The sequence below is a fragment of the Heteronotia binoei genome, chromosome 10, assembly GCF_032191835.1.
Source record: "Heteronotia binoei isolate CCM8104 ecotype False Entrance Well chromosome 10, APGP_CSIRO_Hbin_v1, whole genome shotgun sequence".
Taxonomy (NCBI): Eukaryota; Metazoa; Chordata; class Lepidosauria; order Squamata; family Gekkonidae; genus Heteronotia; species Heteronotia binoei.
Window position 1 is genome coordinate 42,468,379 of NC_083232.1, and position 21,747 is coordinate 42,490,125.

General features: G+C 39.1%; 1 protein-coding gene across 1 annotated transcript in view; it reads left to right on the forward strand.

The window, feature by feature from the left end:
- AKAP9 (A-kinase anchoring protein 9) overlaps positions 1-21,747 on the forward strand; it is a 163,536-nt gene that overhangs the window by 27,219 nt on the left and 114,570 nt on the right. The window contains exons 3-8 of the mRNA XM_060248483.1: positions 3,314-3,358; positions 8,347-8,400; positions 8,794-8,964; positions 13,898-14,053; positions 15,989-16,186; positions 17,791-20,232. Of these exons, the coding sequence (XP_060104466.1) occupies positions 3,314-3,358; positions 8,347-8,400; positions 8,794-8,964; positions 13,898-14,053; positions 15,989-16,186; positions 17,791-20,232 (3,066 nt within the window). The remainder of the gene's footprint in view (positions 1-3,313; positions 3,359-8,346; positions 8,401-8,793; positions 8,965-13,897; positions 14,054-15,988; positions 16,187-17,790; positions 20,233-21,747) is intronic.

Below are 21,747 nucleotides of genomic sequence, written 5' to 3' on the forward strand. Positions count from 1 at the left end.
TGGGGTGGGGGGCCTCGCCTAGGGCGCCAAAAAGCCTGGCACTGGCCCTGTTTCCCCCCCTTCTTCTCAAGACAAAAATGCTCCATGGGCATCCACGTGTAAAATGGTAGAAGGGCAGAAAACATGGGAAGAATACAGAAAATACTGTGAATAATTATACTCTGAATAATTATATTAATATTTAGAACTACATAATATATAGCAAAAACACAAATACATATAGCACAAATACAAAAAGATACTGATTAACAATTGATTCCATACTACTCAGATGCACAAAAGCCACTCAATGATAAAAAGCTTTTCATACAGAGTCCCAGGAAAACCAAGAAGACGAGGGAGGAGAAAACTCTCCCCAGAACTTTCTTCAAAATGATAGAAGACTGAAATATACTCTCAAACAATGCCGAAGTCACTTGCCCAATGATAATTTCAACACGAAATAGGTACCTTTTTCAAGGGCTGGACTTCTTCCTCAATAATAATTTTCATGGAACAGTATAGCCTTCGAAAATATAATATATGAACACAGCAGACCTGCAAATTCTAACACCTGACCAAGCAAGAGACTTGGGGGTGTTAACATTCTAGAGAGGCTTGAAGAAGTAACTCTTTGGAGACAACAGAAAAAGAAGCCTTCACCTGGATGAACCGGGGTCAGGGGGAGGAAAAACAGATTTGTTAAAATCACCTTGCAAAGGGAAGAAACTCTTTTTTCCTTTGGGTCCTGAGCTGAACAGACTTCTTGTTTGAGGTGGGAAGCAGGCAGCCATTTTTGGACCATGTGGCTGGCCCAAAGAGCTGAGAGTAAGGTAATGGAAGATCTTTAGAGAACTAGGACATGTAAGATAAAGAGGCTGTCCTAATTTAACATCTAGTTAGGGCATGTTTTAGGGACAGAGACAGAGGAATTGTGTTTTACCAGTTTCTTTTTTCCCTTCCTTTCTTCGATCTGGTGGTGCTAAAAACATGCTTGTAAACATTTTATTCTGGAAGCGGTTCTCTGTACCACATAGGCTTCCCAATCCAAAAGTCCCAGCGGGGGATCCCCCGGTTTTACGGGCTTCCCCCCGCTCCCAGCCAGCTGACTGGTGGGGGAAGCCCCGCCCCCTCAGCCACCATGCAGCTCTAGGTCTTGGGCAGGTTTAGAAACCTGCAAACAGGTCCATTTCAAATTGTGTGTGTGTGTCTGTGTGCCTTTAAAGTTGAGCAGGAAGTACTTCATGGGAAGGGTCAGCAACACAGTCCCTCGGCTTGTTTTGCTTTCGTTTCAGAGCAACTGTGTGTGTGTGAGAGAGAGGGAGCAGCATAGCCCCTGTTCTTTTCAGATGTCGTTGTGGAGGAACCAGACCCAGTAGTGTGTGAGTGTGAGAAAGAGAAATGGTTGCCAATCCCCAGGTTTGGAGGCCCTCCCCTCCGCTTTAGGGTCATCAGAAAGTGGCGGGGGGGGGGAGGAAATGTCTACTGGGCGATTATTCCCTATGGAGTATGCTTCCCATTGATCCATGGGTATCGGGGGAATTGATCCACAGGTATCGGGGGCTCTGGGGGGGCTGTTTTTTGATGTAGAGGCACCAAAATTTCAGTATAGCATCTAGTGCCTCTCCCCAAAATATCCCCCAAGTTTCAAAACGATTGGACCAGGAGGGTCCAATTCTATGAGCCCCAAAAGAAGGTGCCCCTATCCATTATTTCCTATGGACGGAAGGCATTTAAAAATGCATGCTGTCCCTTTAAATGTGATGACCAGAACTCAATTATGCTTGTCACACCCTTGCTCCTGGCTCCGCCCCAATGTCTCCTGGCTCCACCCCCAAAGTCCCCAAATGTTTCTTGAATTGGACTTGGCAACCCTAGTACCACGTAGACTCACATGGTTTCAGACATGCTATTTTAAAAAGGGAGCTCCAGGAAGGTGGGGAGAGGCAAGCAGTTGACAACTGGTTATTCCCCCAGGGATGCACAAAACATTAACCTGTCCCCATGGTAGCCAGGTGCTGGGCTAATGGGAGATGCTGTGGCAAGGCCTCTGAGCTTGGAAGGGGGACTGGGAGTCCTGATCCTCTCAGTGGGAAACCCTACATTGATCAGGTGGTAGTGATAGCTACTGGGAGAGGGTAAGGAAAAACCTCTCCAGGGGATTTGGGAACCCTAAGGAGGGTAAGGTAGAAATGGGGCCTGCAGGACAGAGTAGGCACATCTTGCCCCATACTGTATAAGAAAAGGAGCATTATTCACATCAAACATGAAAAATTCTGTTGAAATCTATACATATTATAGTAGTAATAGTAATTACAAAATGCTGTCCTTGAATCCAACCAAACTGGAAAAATTATTTTCACCCAAAAGAATAGGAGCTTGACTAGCCTAATGGATCTAAAAGAATAAAAAGATGAAGAGAAGTCCTAGGGAGTAATTGACAAAAAAATGGAATAAAGACACTGTAGTATCTTATACTTTAGTTGTCTTAAAACAGCAGAGAAAAATTAAACTCAAAAATTTATCCAAGTAATGAATATTTGTTTTGATACCGAGCGCTCTCTCTCTCTCTCTCTCTCTCTCTCTCTCTCTCTCTCTCTCTATATATATATATATATATATATTGTGATGCATGTAAACATAGAGCTTTCATACAAGTGGAATTTTTCCATTCATTTTTATGGGAAGAGTCTGTCCTGTGTTTGTTGAATGGTAAACCCAAACCCAGCGTATGGCAATGAATGGGGAAGTTTTGTGCATTCATTATCCTCTTGTATGTTCTGAACCTTGTAAAAAAGAGCCTCTGGCTTTCACTCTCCTTTAGAAATACTGTAATTCAGGGGTAAACATGCCAGTTTTAAGGGCATATGATTAAGAACTGAGGGGAAAATGTTCCTGAACTATCATTGGAACAATCTGTTGGGCCCAGTCAGTAGTTAATAATTGTAATTGTTTACCTCATGTATTCTCCATAGGAAAAGGCCAACGCACCATAAACCAGTTGTCTTCAGATCGGCTGTCTCTGTGCTTAATTTTGGATCAATACAATTTTCTAGGTGCCTCTCTTTCTAGGTGTCTCTCTTGCTTTTTTGGCTTACTACAGAGAGTCATCAACTTTCAGTTGGATTTATTTGTCAGGGAACAGAGGAAGTATAAGGGCTTGAGGGGATAATGGTGTGCATGGCATGTATTTTATAGAATAGTATGGATAATTTTATCCTTCTCATCTGTTTCAAAACATTTTACAAAACTGTCTCAACAAAGGAAATTTGATTTGTTTGAAATCTTACAGCTGTATGTTTATTTTTATCCTTTTATTTTTATCTTATTTTAGTTGGAAAGTGAGATTTCTACCACAGCTGATGATTATAGCTCAGAGGTAAGATCAGTTTTTAAATTCTACATAAATTAGTTGGTGTAATGACTGCTTGAATGGACTTTCCCAATTTAATGTCAAAAAGTCATTTCAGAATGTATGTATTCTTACCCGATGTTGTATATGCTATGCTAATATTTACTGTCTAGTTGTATCGTTGATCCCATTTTGTGCAAGAGAGAGAGCAGCTCATACATTTCCCCCAATGTGATACTTGCTTTCAAAACTCTGCCCCAAATGATACTAGCAGCACATGAAATAAGAAATTAGAGCCCTGTGGAAACATACATATTAGGCTTTATGAAAGTATGTAGTAACTCTTGTCTACAGATGCCCTTTTTAAATTGTACTTTTTTCAAGTTCTGACTATTGAAATACTGTTGTATGTGTATTCATTTTTGTAGTAGATTAATTTTACCTTTTGTACCTACCTTGCAGTTCTTTTATAACAGTAAAATATTTTTTGAGAGAATGTTAACTGAGGAAATACTTGGCAGGGCCAAGGCGGTGATGTGATGGATAATAGTTATAAACTTACTCAGCATCTTTGTGCTCAGCTGCACATGAATGTTGATTTGAGCTTAGTGAATCTTGTCACATAAGCAGGCCTGGTAGAGACCTAATATGCCTGTAGACTCTCTCTCTCCCTCCCTCCCTCTCCCCCCTTCTCTTGTCAGTGTCAGTCACAGTGTAGATTACCTCTGCACCAATTCTCCAGGTTTTTTTTGTTATCTCAAATTGTGTGGACCTAATGAATATTTGTGTGTAAATGTCTTAAGTTTTTATTACTAGATTAATTGGTTAAATAGAAAATTAATAAAATCCTTCATTTGAAAGCCCTGACAATACTAACTTCTGTCTTGATCCAGTTTATTTCTTAGACATACTAAAATTTAATGTGATCCAAACAGGCAGGGTCTGCCTGAGGCAATGGGGTTAACTCCACTGTCAGAGATTTTATCTTGTCTCTTTAGTAGCAGTGGCATGGATAATGTGCCCCCAGTACTTGCTTGAAAAAGCTCCAGGCAAGCATCACATTTGGTAGACTGCTTTTGTATACCAAAATCTAGAAGACTGTTTTTTAAAAGAGGTTGCTAACAGTATTCTAACATGGAATCATATTAATTAAACACTCAATAATAGTTATGATTGAACAAAGTTGAATGTTCAGTCAGATATACAGTTCTGAGATTTACAGAGAGAGATCTTGGATTGTTAAAGATTTTCTACCTCTACTCCCTTCCACATCCCATTCCAAATTCCACTGTGACACATTTATAAGGAGTTATAGAAGGTTAACTATTGGATACATGCATGTCTTTTGCAGCTGACAGGGTTAAATCCAAAGGTGCCCTATGCTGAGGGAAGAGTCTTCAGTTCACTGAAGATACTACTTTATTTAGAAAAAATGATTTCAGGAACATAAAATTCCTTCATCATAGGAAAGAATACCTTTGAGTTTAAACCATGGAAACTGAATATTGTTTGGAGTGACTAGATTTTTGTAGCAATGAAGAAAAGCCAGATGTATATCCATTAAGTATGGAGGCCTTCAAGTTACATTAAATAGGCTGACAGTATATGCAGCTATAATGGAAGAATCTATCTGCACAGTAGTAATGAAGTGAATGTCTCGGCTTCCACCATCCTAGCTTAAATCAGTGAACTGTGCTTACAGCCATCTCTTTTTGCTTGTGGAAAAAAAGAATCCAGAACTACAAGCCGTTCCATAGCTCATAAAAGACAGTGCAGCTGTGTTTATTATAGCAGACACTTGTAAAATTAAAGCATTTGTGTGCCCTGCTTGAAAAGAAAATCTCAGCTCTCTAAATTAATTAATCAACAGAAAGGTACTTTTGATTGTGCAGTGGAGCATGGAGAGAAACTGTGACTCAGTGGTAGAGCTTCTGCTTGGCATGCAAAAGATCCCAGGTTCAGTCCCAAGCATTCCCAGTCAAATATCAAGTAGTAGGTGATGTCGTCATCATCAATGTTTAATACGATCAGACCCATCAAATAACAGCAAACAACATATAACATCCATATAGCAAAATGTGCAGCTCATGCAATTTGATGTCTCAGTTTAAGACCCTGGAAAGCCACTGCTGGTCTGACTAGACAATATTGACCTTGATGATTCAATGGATTGATTTAATAAGGCAGCTTTGTGTGTCCATGTATGTGTTCAACATGTGTAATATATTTTGATTTAAGATTTTGCTTAAATCACCTAAGCTACATGCTAGAACATGGCATCTTGACACATGACATAATCAGTTATTTAAAAGAACAAGTTGTTAGACTGCAAATTCAGTTTAAGGAATAAACAAATTTAAAGGGAAATAAATATTTGCTACAGATATCACCCAGAAGTGAAACTTTCACCCACAGCTGACACTATTTAGACTTCGTTCTGAGATTACTGAAATTAGTAATGAATGTTAAACAAGTTTTTAAGGGCTCATATGCCTGACCAGGTCACTCAAGTGATAATACAGTAGACTTAGTGAATTTACCAGGGGAATAAATTCAAGGAGTAGATCTTCTTATTACCAGATTGTCAAAAATTCAGTGGAACAAGTTAATGTTTTAAAACTTCTACATTGTTTTTAGAGGATTTTATTATATATTTAATATGTTATTCTTGAACTAGAAATGTAACACTGTTTCCTTCTTGCAAGATTTTATGCCTTGACATGTCTTTGATATACATCCTGCTTACTAGATCTATACAAAGGGAGATGTATTTCAGGTACATTTACCGTAAATGTTATTAAGTTTTGTATAAACCTATAAAAGCATATAGATTGTAAGTTAAAAATGTGGTCTGATGCAGAGGTAATATTTAAGAAGAGTATGTAAGAACAGACAGTGAGACGTGAAATCAAACATAAACTGGAATTTATGAGGGCCTGTGGATTAGTATCAAGTAGACATAGTAAAGGGAAATTGGACATATGTGAAATGAGATACTGAGAGGGGAAAATGATGCACTATTCTTTGTCCTGATATCAAAACCAAATATCTGTTGTGCTCTGTATCCTTGAAAGGTTTTTCGAATGGGAATTAGCACATACTGTAGTGTTACATCTGGGTTCACAACCTTTTCAAGCCTGTGGACCCCTTTGAAATCGTGACAGTGTTGAAGGTGCAACCACAAAATGGTTGCCAAAGGACCAGAGCCAGCTGACTCTGCTCCTGTGGCAACCATTTTGTGATTGCACCCACACAGAGCAAGCCTAAGTGCAGAAGAAGATATTGAATTGTTCTAAAAATATACTGGGAAGAACTGTGAAATGGTATAACCTGTGGTAGCAACTGCCACTGAAACAATATTATTTTAATCTGCTCAGCCAGTGGATCTCTAGTAGGCAGCCTTGCTGGACAGGATCCCCATCTGTCCCAGCCCGCTTTCTAAAAATGCTTGGTGGGCAACGGGAATGGTGTTGGAGGGCAGCATGATGCCCATGGTCACCTTGTTGGGGACCTCTATATAGATGTATTTTGTCCATTATTTGTTGACTAAATTATGTTTTTTTCCTGTTTTTACTGCTAACTGGAAACTGAAGTACGGAAGGCTTAATAGACAGTAATATGATAAATATCTGGCAGAGAGATTTTTTTTCCCCTTTAGAATTATTTTATTAAATCATAAACGTACAACAGCTTCTTAACTCTACACACGCACTTGGCAGAGAGATTAATAGTTGGGGATAGGCATTCTGGTTTTGATTTCAGAGAACGTTAAAGTTGCTGTGAATCAAATATATGGAGTGTTTTATGAACAGTTAATTTTGTTGTATTATTTATGCTGGTTATATTATTTAATCAGCTGTCATTTATGGCTCCTGGGCTATGCCATTAAACAATAGATTACAAATATACAAGTAAGGTGCTTAGGTATTAGCAGAGGAATTCCTGCATTTCAATAGCATTGAACTCCTCAACATCAGTTTTCATATTTTGGAAATAACTTCTGATTGGGAAGGTAGAGCAAGATCTTGTTTTGCAGAACTTCTCATTTCCCCCTCGTGCATTCTGGATGCCTACTTCTCTTTTGGAGTTGCCAAGAAACATGAAAGAGAGTGCATGAAGGAAGACAAGAGAAAAGGGAACTGAGGAAGAGTGTGAGCCTAGGATTTGACTGGGTGCTGTGTTTGAACTAGGCCAGTCTTTGTGGCTTTCTTAGATAAGATTTTTGTGTTTGTGTGCATGCCTGGAAGCCATGGTGGTTGACTTCTGGTGACCCCTACTGGGGCTTGGACATTCAGAGAGGTGACTCTATTTCCTGCCTCTGCATCCTGGCCCTGGTATTCCTTGGAAGTCTCCCATCCAAATACTTGCCAGGGTTGGCCCTGCTTAGCTTCCAAGATCTGATGAGATTGGACTTGCCTGGGCTATCCAGTCAGGGCTGCTTAGGTAATATTTTGATCACCTTTACTATGATAATTATAAAGGCTGTAGTATAATCCTTAGCACTAATTAGCACAGATGTGTCAAGAACACAATAATGGCTTGTACTGGACTGCAAATAACTTTTTGCTAGTAAAATGTCTATCTTTTAGTAGATGCATTTAGTGGAAACTTTGGATCATCTTCTGCTGCCCAATACTGAAATTGTCTTTGAACAGTATAATATTTATTGAGTCATTAGTAAGTAGCATTATCTAGCTAAGAGGTCATCTTTTTAATGCAGAGGTTCTGTATGGCATATTGCTCTGTAAACTTTGGATGTTAAAAGTCAATGGATGTTAAAACCCAGTCAATGGACATTAAAATCCTACAATTATACAGGTTGCTTATCCAAAATTCCTTCCTTTGCTTTGGTGTTTTGTGGCAATATTGTTATTCCTACCCAAAAAATTGTTAGTTGAAAGAACTATGATTCTGCATAAATCAGGCAAAAATTAAAATGTAATTACCGTAGATTAAAATAAAAAAGATAAGGTAAATATTAAGTTGTAATGCATATAGCAATTGTTTTTGTACAGGTAAATGGTTGCAGTTTTTTGTCGAAAACAGAGGTACCTGGAGACTTTATCAGGGTATTGTATTGGACATTAAATCATGGCATTGACTTTTAAAAACACTAAATATTAATACACTACTAAAAGACTAAATGATTTGTGTTGGAAAATAGTACAAGTACTAACGGTTTCTTTTATGCTTGCATGCCATATAAATTTACTAGCATACTCAATCTCACATGTATGCAGTCTCTTCTATAACATTCAGGAGACAAAATTCTGTTTAAAATAGTGACTTACAGTAGTTCTGTTGTCACTGCTCTTGACAAGCAAATTATACTAACAAAGCAGGTTTCCATAGCAATATACTAAAGTGTTATCTCATATGACGAAAATGAAATGGTTTTAAGCATGGTCGTGTTGAACAAATTCTATAAAGGGTGGACTGTTAAGAAACTTGGATTGGTTTAGGAAGAAGAATTTGGATTTGGAGAGAATTATTCTGAACTTGGGATGCAGCATTCTCTGACACGACTGGAGATGGTGGAGAATGAATTGGCTGGAAAACAGCAAGAGATTGAAGAGCTAAACAGAGAGCTAGAAGAAATGAGGGCAGCATATGGTACAGAAGGATTGCAACAGGTATAATTACCTTATGTTGCTTTCTGCATGTTTCATGGTAACACTGACCATCCTTCATTATTGTCTCTCATGGTTTTGAGGAGGAGAATTTTTGTTACTGACATTTGTTCATCAATACTGTTTTTGCTTTTCAAGAAAATCCCATTTGTCTACCTCTTTGTCATCCTTTTCACTTCAGTGTTTGATTTTTGTATTTGGCAGTAATAGTGATGGCAGCAGTGTAACCTATCCTCAGTTGAGGGGGTTCACAGTTTGTTTTACAAGATAGCCTCTTCTGTTCCATTACGTGTACTGTTCTCGGTTTGTTTCCCCAAATGAGCTACTGGCAGAATTGAATTGCTAGTCAGAGGGTGCATTCACACACACTAAATCTTGCTTTGCAACTGTGTAAGAATAGCAAAATCCACTTGCAAACAGTTGCCATGTGAAAGGTCCCAAAGACTTTATGCCTTACTTATTTATACATTTTCCCAAAGTGATGAATAAAAATGGCTTCAGTAGAAAATAGAAACCTGAGGACTGACACTTCAGTGTGCTATGATAAATTAATACTGATGTGGTTGTACTAAGGCTGCTAAATTGGGGCTCTTTCTACTGAGGGAGAACTATGTCTGGATAGTAGTTCTGAAGTAAGTGTGTGTTTGTCCGTGTCTCTATGGCTTCCACATGGGGATATGTGCCCAGCAGGGAAGCTTTTTGGGGAGAGCTTCCACATGACAACATGCTCTTTCTGAACATGTCTTGTGGTGCTTCGCGGGCTTTTCCTTTTAAGTGGAGCAAAGGAAAAATTTAAAAGGTGGCATGTCAAGATGGCAGAAGGATGGCTGCTGCAGAGTCTCCATATGAAAGTTCTTCCTGTTGCCAGCCCAGGAAGGGGTGGGGAGGCAGAGCTTAACTTTCGAATGGTAGAATTAAGCTTCCCCCTTTAGCTTCAGTTGCCTTTCCTTGTTCCTAGCTTAGCTTTAGTATCTCTTGAGCCATGGCTTAACTGTGATGTAGGAAATGAGCTGCTTGTAGGTGAGCATATGATTTGTGCTGACATGACAAACTGTAAGTAGTGGTGTGGAGATTGTTGGGCAGGACCAGCACCAAGTAGTACACAGGCTGGGCCATGAAGAGGATGTCCCCAACTGCTTGTGTCCTGTTTGCTGCTGCTGTTGCAGCCACAGTGCCATTTTGCTTCCTTGTGTGGAATGTTTGAATGGAAGAGATAATGTGCATCCTGTGCATATCTGACATTCAACTTAGAAAATTTCCTTCAGTGTGTACATTTAAGACACAATGGTTTCTCACCTTTCAGTATCACCAGAGACTAGCATTCTGTGGAAAGATATTTTTTAAGTACATGCTTTGACCTGTTTCTTGTGTTTTATGTGTAGTGAAGACGTGCCAAATCAATTTTTAAGTACCTTGTAAGGACCAGCTCTCCCCATATGTCCTCAGCCTTGTGCTCAGCCTTATGCTCAGCCAATCAACACTTAATAGTTATCCCCAGCCCGAAAGATGTCCTCAACTAGGGCCAGGGCAATGAGATGACTCTTTTGCATCTTTATTCTTATAGCAAAACTGGTCAAATCTAAGGATATGAATCCTGCAATTTGTAAATGGACAAGAGAGATCTTTCTGTGAACCTGAAAAATGTCTCAGGTTTGCAGAAACATCCAAAATCTTAAAAAATCCCAAACCAGATGGTTGGTTGGTGAGCAACTGAGGAGAATAAAATTAGGCTGGGAAAGAGGATATGGGGATTTCCAGGCGAAGGGAAAGGGGAAATAATATGGAGAAGGGAATACAGGGGAAAGTGAGATGCTCCCCCCCCCCCCAATTCTTAAGAGTTCCCTATCATGCAAGTGGGCCTGTCCCAGCAGCCAGTTTTGCTGGGGGGAGCTGAAGACAGAGGGGCAGATAGAAGTAGGTTGACTGTTGTACAGGAAGAACTAGGAGGAAAGAAAGCAGGAAAAGGTTAAAGACTATGGGGTCTTTCAGGGAAGGGAAAGAAGAAAGGGGGGATTTAATGTCCCATGCAAATTCTTGCAGGTTTCCACTTGGAATTGCTTTAGGAAGTTATGTTTATTTTGTTCTGCAATTTTATATTTTAGGAGATTTGTGTATAGAATATTTGGGAAAAGCCAATGTGAATTGATCACTGTGTTCCTTGATTATATCAGCTGTTACTGATAGACTGTGTAGCCTTGTACAGGCTGTGTTTTGTTGAATTTTTAGCTATAATATTGCCATTCAACTTTCTAGCATGTTGGTCTTAAGTGAGAGATAAAAGCAGTGCATACTTTTAATTTCATGTTGAAAGAAATTATGGTTGTTTTTTTTTAAAAATCCCTTTTAATGTTAAATCTGGTGTTCAAAGACCTTTGAGTTGCCTTGAAAAAGAATACTTTCTAGACATTTACATAGTCAACTAATTTACTTTTCTGCTCTACCTTTGTCACGTCTAGACTTTCAGACTTTCTGCCTGTTTTGTTTGTTTGGCATCCCATGTTTCTTTTTTGAAGTATTGAAGGAAAAAATGCTTAACATTAATTAAAAATAATTCTACTAAATGCTACTGTGTTAGGGTTGAGAAGAGAGAAATACAGAAGGAGAACAAGGAACATGGAATAAATCAGAAAAAAAACTATTAGGGTTGCCAATCCCCTGGTCCAATTTCAGGAACTGCAGTCCACTGCCAGCCAGCTGGCTGGTGGGGAAGCCCCAACCCTGAACAGTCCCCCCCTGCATTGATGTTGTCTGTGTGATGACATCACCCAGAAGTGGTGTCATCATGCTCGGCATGTCATGTGTGGAAACGCTAGCGTTTTGGCTAAAACGCTGATTAACAGAGTTTCTGGCCAAAATGCTAGAATGTCTATGTACAATGTGCCCAGTGTGATGATGTCAATTCCTGGTGATGTCATCATGCCCACACACACATAGGAATATCCCAGAACGGACCCAGGAGCCCCTGCTGGAAGCCATGTAAGATCTGGCAACCTTACACTGTATAGCTGAATATACCTGAATATTTGTACAGAGATCAGAAATACCTATCATACATAAAAGCTAGAAATGAGTACAATAAGTACACATTTGATTTTCTGTGATGCTTAATTTCAGAGGAAGTTTGTTATAATCAGGGGTGGAATTCTAGCATATTAGGCTGCACCCCCCTGATGTAGCCAATCCTCTAAGAGCTTCCAGGGCTGTTAGTAGAGGGTCTACTGTAAGCTCCAGGAGGATTGGCTACATCAGGGGTGTGTCTCCTAATATGTATAGGAGCTCCTGCTAGAATTCCATCCCTGGTTACAATGTAGCTAGAAGTCTTCATGTTAGCTTTGTTTTAAATTGAAATTGAACATATTGAACATATGAAGCTGCCTTATACTGAATCAGACCTTTGGTCCATCAAAGTCAGTATTGTCTTCTCAGACTAGCAGTGGGTCTCCAGGGTCTCAAGCTGAGGTTTTTCACACCTATTTGTCTGGACACTTTTTTGGAGATGCAAGGGATTGAACCTGGGACCTTCTGCTTACTAAGCAGATGCTCTACCACTGAGCCACCATCCCTCCCCCATTTTTTAAATATCAGTACCCAAACAGTGGAAAGCAACTGATTTGTACAAGCCTCCTCACTTTCATACAGTAGTTTTATACTGGTCTAACTTGCTGTTTTGGCGTTCATTTATTTGTAACTAATTCTGTATAATCTGTGGAAATTTGACAGGACACAAATATTAGGCTAAAAACTTCCAGCCCCTTCTCTATCCCTGCTTGACACCCCTCCCACACACTCATCTACTTTCCTATCATCCTTCCTCACTGTGTCATTCCTCCTTGAGGCCTTGGAATCTGCCAGAGCAGGGTGTGGGGCCTGGTCTGCTTTTCTAGGTCTGGTCCTGCTCATTGTGCCCTTCAACTCAACACAGTCTCTAGGCTCTGAGAAGGAGGCAAGGAACCACTTCCAAACTTATTTGGGTTGTGGGCAAGAGAAGCAGTATTCCACATATTTCGAAATGAAAATTGTATTTCCAGGCCTTTTACCTCCTAGAAATAGAACTTTTCTTTGTTTTGATTTATTTAATATCATTTATTCTTATCTGAAATATTTCTAGCATAATAATTCAAAGTATCTCTGCCAAGCTATGTTTTCCAATATTAGAAAATATTAAGAGTTTTCAGTAAATATAATTTCTTGAGTATTTAGATGTTAAAGCTGATTGGAACTGCTCTCTGTTTAGTGTAATCAAAGCCCAGCATTCTGTTGGTATATAAAGAAAACGCAGTCATGATAGGTGTCTAATGTTTTATTAAACAAGTATTTCTGACCCATTTGGGACACAAGATCTTGAAAAGTTTAGAACTATAAAAATACACATCTCTTAAGAATACATTTCTCAAAAGTTCAGTTAAGCATTAATATAGAACATGCTTGGGGCCTGTGAGTAGCTGCAGGCCAGAAAAATTTGGAATTTTCCCCAAGTCTTCCTCTTAAGGATTCTGTATGTACTCAGGGGCTTAAACAGACTGATCCTGCCCACTCATCAATATTCCATGGCCCTATAGCATATTCAGTCAGCAAGCTAGTTTTTAGCATGCTTTTATGTTTTTTAAAATGTAATTAATTGAAGCCGTATTTCGCTGCAAGTTCCCGAGTACATTGCTGACATTTTGTCTGTGCACTGCTTGTTTTTGCTGCTTTCATAATCCATGCAAAGGACAGCCAGCTTTCTATTAGACAAAGTAACTAAGATAATTGTTTAGTGTTCATCTGGGAAATGATGTTTATAGTACATCTTTGTGCTTAAAAAACTTCACATGTATGCTTGAAACGTGTAGAAATGGCAGAAACAGACTCTGTATCCAGAATTTTATCAAGTATAACTAGTCCTGATGTGCATTCTACAGTTCATTTTGATTAATATTAACACTTTAACTTCTAGCTACAGGAATTTGAGGCTGCTATAAAAAAAAGAGATGACATCATCACACAACTCACTGCTAATCTTCAACAAGCAAGGAAAGAGAAGGATGAAACCATGAGGGAGTTTTTGGATTTGACTGAACAGAGTCAGAAACTGCAAATTCAGTTTCAACATGTAAGTTACCATGATGACAAACTTTTTGTTGCTATACATTATCAGTTTAACTATCTAAAGACCATACCAAAATACATCTTGCTGGTTCTTTTTCAGTGTGAACTATTATTGCGGTTAGGAAGAGGGAGAAGGTTGATCCATTGACCCTATTAAGTGGGTTGAAGGTATTTGGTCTAGAAACCAAATACGATTTTTGTGGAATCCCATTTGTACCTATTTTGTCAGCCCTGTTCATTAATTTCCGGAGGGGAGATTCCTTTTCTAGTGCTTGAAATACAAAATTTGATAGATATGAAAAGCAAAAGAGGAAAAAACTTACATTGAACATCTCAAGTGCGGAAATTTTCATTCAAAGGAGAAAAGTGAAAAAGAAAGCAGGATGATGATTAATTTCTTGTCTTCTCCCTCCTCCAGAGATCCGTCATTCCTTCCCACACAGATTTTAAATGAAAAAAAATTTCCATATTTGTAGCGAGTTTCTCTTGAGCAAAGATTCAAAAACCTACCCACTGATTTTTAGAGAAAACAAAATACTTGCCTACATATATATCTGCCATAGGGTTGCAGGTTCCCCTGGTCACTAGCGGGTTGTCAGATCCAGGTTGGAAAGCATCTGGAGATTTGAGAATGGAGCCTGAGGAGGACAAGGACCTTAGTGGGGTACAATGCCACAGAGTCCACCCTCAAAAGCATCTATTTTCTCCAGGAGAAATTATCTCTGTAGTCTGGAGATGAAATGTAATTACGAGACACCCCTAGCCTGCCGATGTAGTACACAACTTTGGAATTCTCCCCCCCCCCCCGGGAAGATTCAAATGTCTCCCTCTTATCTGTGTCTTTTGCCAGCTGACAAAGACTTTTTTGTTTCATTTGGCATATCTCTGATAATGGATTCTGGCCCTCTTTCTAGAGCTTGTTGAATTTTTAAATTTTATATTTTAACTTTATTTTGATTGTTTTAATGTTTTTAAGATTGCTGACTTATGGACCTTAATTCTGTGGAAAGGAATCGTAATTTTATTTTTAAAAATGAAATAAAATAAACTGTGTATTACTTAGCCTTTATCTAAGTATGTAATATTGAGTTCTTTTATTTTTAAATATGGTTGAGGAAATTCATTTGTTAATTACAAACATAGCTTCTATGCAACTTCTATCCATAGCTGATAATAAGTTTTCCTAAAAGGCAACGTTTTAGCATCATGGGTAGTCAGGCAGTCCTGACATAATGTAGCCCTATAACATAAACTATACTCTGAATGACAGTGCTTGATTATTTAGCATGACTGTTCTATAGTAACAGGCTATAATTCAAAACTTCAGTCAGGGTTTGGTAGGCCTAATACCCAAAACTACAGTAGGTTTGAAAGGTGTGGTCATTTTATCCACTACCACATGATAACTGCTATGAAAAGGCTGTTACTCAGATGATTTGTCTCCTGAATCCAGGAGTGGATTTGGAAATGAAAATAGTCGTGGAGCCCCAGCCAAGCTGAGTGTTGCCTGTGGCATTAGACACTATCTTTGCAGAAGCTACTCAGCTGAGCAGCAGGCATTTGCTCACTTATTACTTCCACCCCAAACTGGCAGCAGTGCACAGAGAGACAATTTGTGAGCTGACACCAAGTACCATGGCTGATGAAGAATCTGAGCTAAGTGGCCCCTAAGGCATTGGCAGGTTTGCTAAGGCTTGGATCTGCTTGCTCTTGGACACCAGCAGCCCTTGAGAGCAGTGGCCCACTAATACATTTCCCTGAAGTTTAGGGGCCTCACAAAAGCAAGTCATAAAATGCAAGTGTATGGAGGATATTGTCAGCATGATTTGCTTCCTGTTATCTTTACTGGGAAGAAATGGAGTATACTGAGTGGTCCTTTTTTGCCCCTGGCTATTGGTATTCAAACAGTATTAAAAGCTTAATCTGTTCTGTGTACAAGTTGCAGGCAAGTGAAGCCCTAAGGAATACTAGTCACAGTAGCACAGCTGCGGACTTACTGCAGACCAAACAACAGATACTTGCATATCAACAGCAGCTAGAAGAACAAGAGCAGCTATTGAGAAGCTATAATATGAAGAATGAAGACTATGAAATGCAAGTTTCCCTTCTGCAACAGAGAATAGCTGGCTTCGAAATGGTATGTTTCTTATTAATAACATTATTATTATTATTATAAACAGAGAGGGATTCTCTCAGTATCGTGTGTGGGTTTGCCTAGTTACTGTAGCATAAAAAACACTTAAATTCTTCATGGATATGTAGATGGAAAGTGCTTTCATGAGAATTTTTCTTTTCATTTCCCTTTCTTTTATATAGAAATTTAAAATATAGTAGTAGCCAAAATGAATTTAATCACTCGAATTCAGTGAACAATATTTATAATATATTGGATAATGGGCATCTATTTAAAATAGTATTTGTATGTTTTTAAAAGGCATTATTTATATAGTTTTATTTTGTTTATTACATTATAATTTTTTGTGCTTTTAGACCAACATTTTTATATTGTTGTTCTTTTGAAACAATAGCTATTTTGAAAAAAATAGTTTACTCTCACATCTGTAGCAGATGTGTAGCACACATCCAGCTTGGAACCCTTGTTTTGAATATTTCATGATCAAACTAAAGTTTACTCTTGATTAAGGTAGGCAGAAGGAATTAATGTTCTAGACTGGAGGAAATATTCAGTCTTGCAGCCTCTTTCTCTTTGTTTAACCATGGTTCAATAATGGGGAGCATCTTGTTGATAAACTTAGATTTACTTTTTAAAGGTTTATTTGGTTTGGTTATAATTTCAGATAATGTAAATGCCACCTAAATTCACATTTTCCTATAAGCAGCATATTATAGCACTTAAAAGCTAGCTAGAGTTCTCTTGGTCATCACTGAGCTCCCACCCTTCCCCAAACCTCAACCTGGAGTTGGCTATCTTATGCAAGCTTGCATTTGTGCATTTACCCAGGCCCGTAACTACAGTGGGGCCCCAGGGGGTCCAGGCCCCACCATTCAAACCTCTATGTAACCTTTCTGGCCTCACCTGTTAGTCCCCTGCTGCTCTGTTCAAACAGCGCCTGCAAGCGCCACTGTTGAGTCAGTCAAGCAGCACTCACTGCCACTGCTGCTTTCTCGCATTTTGTGCCACTGCCCAACTTTCACTGCAGCCAAGAGGCCCTCTCATCCCTGTCCTGGGCTTTTTCCTGGAGAGGAGAAGCCCAGAGGGGATGATGTGGCCTTGGAGCTTGAATGGGAAGCAGTTGCCTGCCTGTCACAGCTCAGCTGCCCATGAGGATAGGCAACCAGTTTGGGCAATCCATGGAGCCAGAGCAGGTCTGTGGGCAGGCACAGTGTCTCGCAGGAGAGAGGCAGATAAGAAAGGGTGGAGGGGAAGCGGAGCTACTATGAGTGCCCAGGTCCTGGAAGGACAGAGTCCTTTTCTCCAGCATTCAGGGAGAATGAATTACTTTTGAAAAATGTGGCTGTCACTGCCCCCCATCCCCCCGCAACCAAAAAATCCTGTTGAGGGCCCCACCAAATTTGGAACTCCTGGCTATGGCCCTGCATTTACCTCTCATTCTGCGATCCAAGCCTTGAGTCTCCCATAGCGTCTTCTACATATGATGGAGAAAATGGATCATAGCCTATTATATTATTTGTATGAATATTTGTATGAATATAGAAATTTGTATCAGCAGATGCAAATGTAGAGATGCAAGAAATCCTGGCAACATGTTTGTATTGCAGGAAAGGAGGCACATAGCTGAAGAAGATTGTATTAAGAAGAAGCTACAAGAAAAAGAAACAATTATTGAAAAATTGGAAACAAAAATAAGAGAAGAAGAAGAAAACATAGTGGGTCTTCAGAAAAAAGTATCACTTGCTGAGAAATCTATTGAAGAATTAAAAGAAGAGGTTTTACAAAAGAACAAAGAGGTACATAATGTGAGGGTAGAACTGGCAAGTTCGAAGCAAAAAGAAAAACAGTGTTCTGATGAAATAAAACAGCTAATGGGAACTGTGGAAGAACTGCAAAAGCGTTGTCACAAAGATAGCCAATTCGAGAAGGACATTATGCAAAGAATGGAACATGAAGCTCAAAGAAGACTTGAAGACCTCAGGGCAGAATTAGAAGAAGTGCATGGGCAACAGATAGTACACATGAAGCAAGAATTAGTGAGGGAACATACAATAGAGATTGAAAAGCTTCTTGCCCAACAGAAAGCAGATCTGGAGAGAACTTTGAATTTAGGTTCTGATAATGCTAATGAGGACCAAATACATTTAATGAACATTGCAATTAATGAATTGAATCTGATGTTGCAAGATGCCAACTACCAGAGAGAAAAGACAAGGCAGGATTTGTCACAACAGCTTGAAGAAATAACTTCAGAGAAGTCTTCTCTAAAAAGTCAAATTGAAGATCTTTATCAAGAACTAAGACTTGCAAGAGAACAGATTCAGAGAGCCCAGAAGACTATAAATGAAAAGGAAACCAAGTTACTTGAATCTGAAGAGTTACTAATCTCTGTTGAAGATGTAAAAGCAGAGCTTGCTTCTGCAGTGCAGATGCAGACAGAACTAGAAATAAAACATGAGGCAGAAATTACAAATTACAAAATAAAACTTGAAATGCTAGAAAGAGAGAAGGATGCGGTTTTGGACAGGATGGCTGAATCTCAAGAGGCTGAACTAGAGAGACTAAGGACTCAGCTGTTGTTTAGTCATGAGGAAGAACTATCAAAACTTAGAGATGATTTACTGCAAGAGCACAGAATAAACATTGAAAATCTTAAAGATAATTTACATATTAAACATAAACAGCAGTTAGATGGATTACAAAATGAAATGACTAAAAAAATAGAAGCCATGAAGTCAGAAAATGATAATTTAACAGTAAAACAGAATCAGTTTATGTCAGAAATATCAAGGCTGAAAGATTTGCAGCAGGCCATGGCAAATTCTAAATCAGAAGAAATGTCAATTCAGATCCACGAACTCCAGAAAGAGATAGAAATTCTTAGGCAAGAAAAAAGAGAAAAGGGTACTCTTAAACTGGAAATCCAGGAATTGCAACTCAAAATAGAGTTATTGGAAAAACAGATGAAAGAAAGAGAGGCTGATCTTCAAGAAAAATGTACATTACTTGAAACACAAAATATAGTTCTTGAAGATGAAAATAATGCTCTGCAAGAGAAATTAAAAAACTATGCTGTTATGAATATAGAAGAAAGTTTGATCATTGATAATATTAGTTCCAATTCACAGGACTTTGGTTTGCAAAACAGAATAGAAGATCTGATAGCAGAAAATGAGAGACTTGTAAAACAAGAAATTGTACTCAAAGAAGAGATTGAGAAGCAAAGGAATTCTCTTTCATTTACTGAGAAAAACTTTGAACATAATTATCAGGAACTCAGGGAAGAATATGTTTCTCTACTAAAGGTAAAATCTGATTTAGAAAAGAGCAAGAATGAACAAGAGGCTGAATACAGAGCAAGACTCCAAGCCTTGACAGAAGAGATCCAAAACTTGCAAAGAGATATGGCAGTTATACATAAAACCCAAAGTTCAGCCTTGCATGGTAAGAGAGAGAAATTTTTAAGATCAGAAACATTCGATATCGAGGAGGTTGTAGAAAAAGATACAACAGAACTTATGGAAAAGCTTGAGGTAACTCAGCGTGAGAAGCTGGAACTTTCATTTAAACTTTCAGATCTTTCTGAAGAATTAAAGTTGAAGGACAGTGAAATCTGTCAACTAAGTGAAGAAATTAAATCTCTAAAACAAGATAAAGATTGCATTGCAGTGAAGTGTAAAGAACTGGAACTCATTCTTAGTCATAGGCAGGGAGTGAATATGAAAACTTATGAACATAAGCTGTACTCCAATGGGGGAACACAGTTGGATCCTAACACATTTGCTGAGCCTGGCAGTTTAATATCTGATTCATGCAAAGAATATGGCAATATAGTAACAGAAAGAGAAGAAAAACAGACACCAATCAAAAGGATAGTTCATATTCCAGTGGAAGAGGCAATTCAGCAGAATCTGAATCCAGAACCACTGTTATTATTGGATAATTTACAGCAAATGAGTGCTGAATTAGCAGCAGACCCTTCATGTGTGAGCCTTGTGCAAAGTGAAAACAAACTTCGAGACCAGCTAGATATGCTAAAATCTGAACAGGTATTTATTTCCACTTTACACCTTTTTAAATGTTTAGTTTACAGTGAACTAGGATGATGTCTTAGTTAATATTTACTAGCCATGGGGTTTTGTTTCATGTAAATTGGAAAAATGTGTTCGTATACTTTAATCTACTGTTTAAGAATAGAAAATATGTATAAATGTAGGTATATTGCCCGACCTGAAAGTTATCTGTTGTTTGTTTGGCTTAATTTACAGAATAGTTAAATGCATCCAAGCAGGGGTGGTCTTAGTGATTCTGGGGCCCTGGTTGAGGATGGGGCACCTTTATTCCTACCCACCCCACTCTAAACAAGAACAAAATGCATAATTTTCACAATTCACGTGCCTTCAGAAACGCACCATGCTTTGTAATTTGACTTTAGTCTGTTTCCCCAGTATTCAACCCGCCCCCCATCAAAGCCAAAAAGGTAGAGCTATTAACATTATAATAGGAATGTGTCTGTCACTGAGGGTCCTTCTCTCTCTCTGACTGAAGTGGGCCTTTTATGTTACTACTCTTGTTGCCAAGATCTCCTGTCACTGCGAGTAACTTTTTAATAATAATTCATGTGATTCTTTCTCTGCTCCCCCCCCCCTTTCATTTTTCTGCCCCGTTTGGATGATTGCATTTCATTGCTTCTGGCTAAAATTGCCTATAACATAATGTTAGCTAGAATGATGATTGTGTGTATTTTAAGACTGACATACAGTGTGTGCTTGATTGATCATGTGTGGGTGTTGTTTTTTTAATTACCTACCAGCATGAGTGGAGTAGCTCATTTGCAAAGGGCAGGTAGACAGCTACAACTAGCTGAGGGAGGCCTTTTGCTATCAAATAAATTTAAAATAGATGAAAATACAGTTTTTCTTTCTGTACATTGGTAAAGTATTTGATAGGGTTGTTAGGTTCCCTTACCTTGCCAGCAGGGGCCTTTGGGGGGTGTTTCAGGAAGTGGACAGGGACGTCCCACTCCAAGTGGCATTTTGGACAACTTCCAGTAAAACCAGAAGTGGCTCAAAAAACAGGAAGTGGGACACAGCCAATTGAGTGGTCCTTATCACTAGGGGGAAACAAAGGGACCACACAAATGGCTGCCAGCCATACCATGGCCAGTTTTGCTCCCCACTCCACTTCTGATCTGGGAGAGGGAAATGAAACTGATCACTGAAAAGGTTTGCAGCCAGTTTAGCCTAAACTGGTTGCAAGCCTTCTGAGTGATGAGGGTCGCTGAAGACTTGCAGCCATTTGAGGAATTTTGGGGGGTGGGGTTTCCCCCCATCAGCCAGCTGGCTGGCAGTGGATCAAAGCTTTCAAAAGCAGGGGAACCCCCACTGGGACTTGGTCATATAATATATCACCACCACTGGCTTGTCAGGGTGTCTGCAGCACAGGGCCCTGGACAATTGCCCAGGCTGCCCCACAGAATGGGACACCAAGGATGTTTAAAAAATACATGTTCCTTCTGATAGCAGTATATTATAGTGGGGCAGTACTCAGGGAAAGAAAAAATA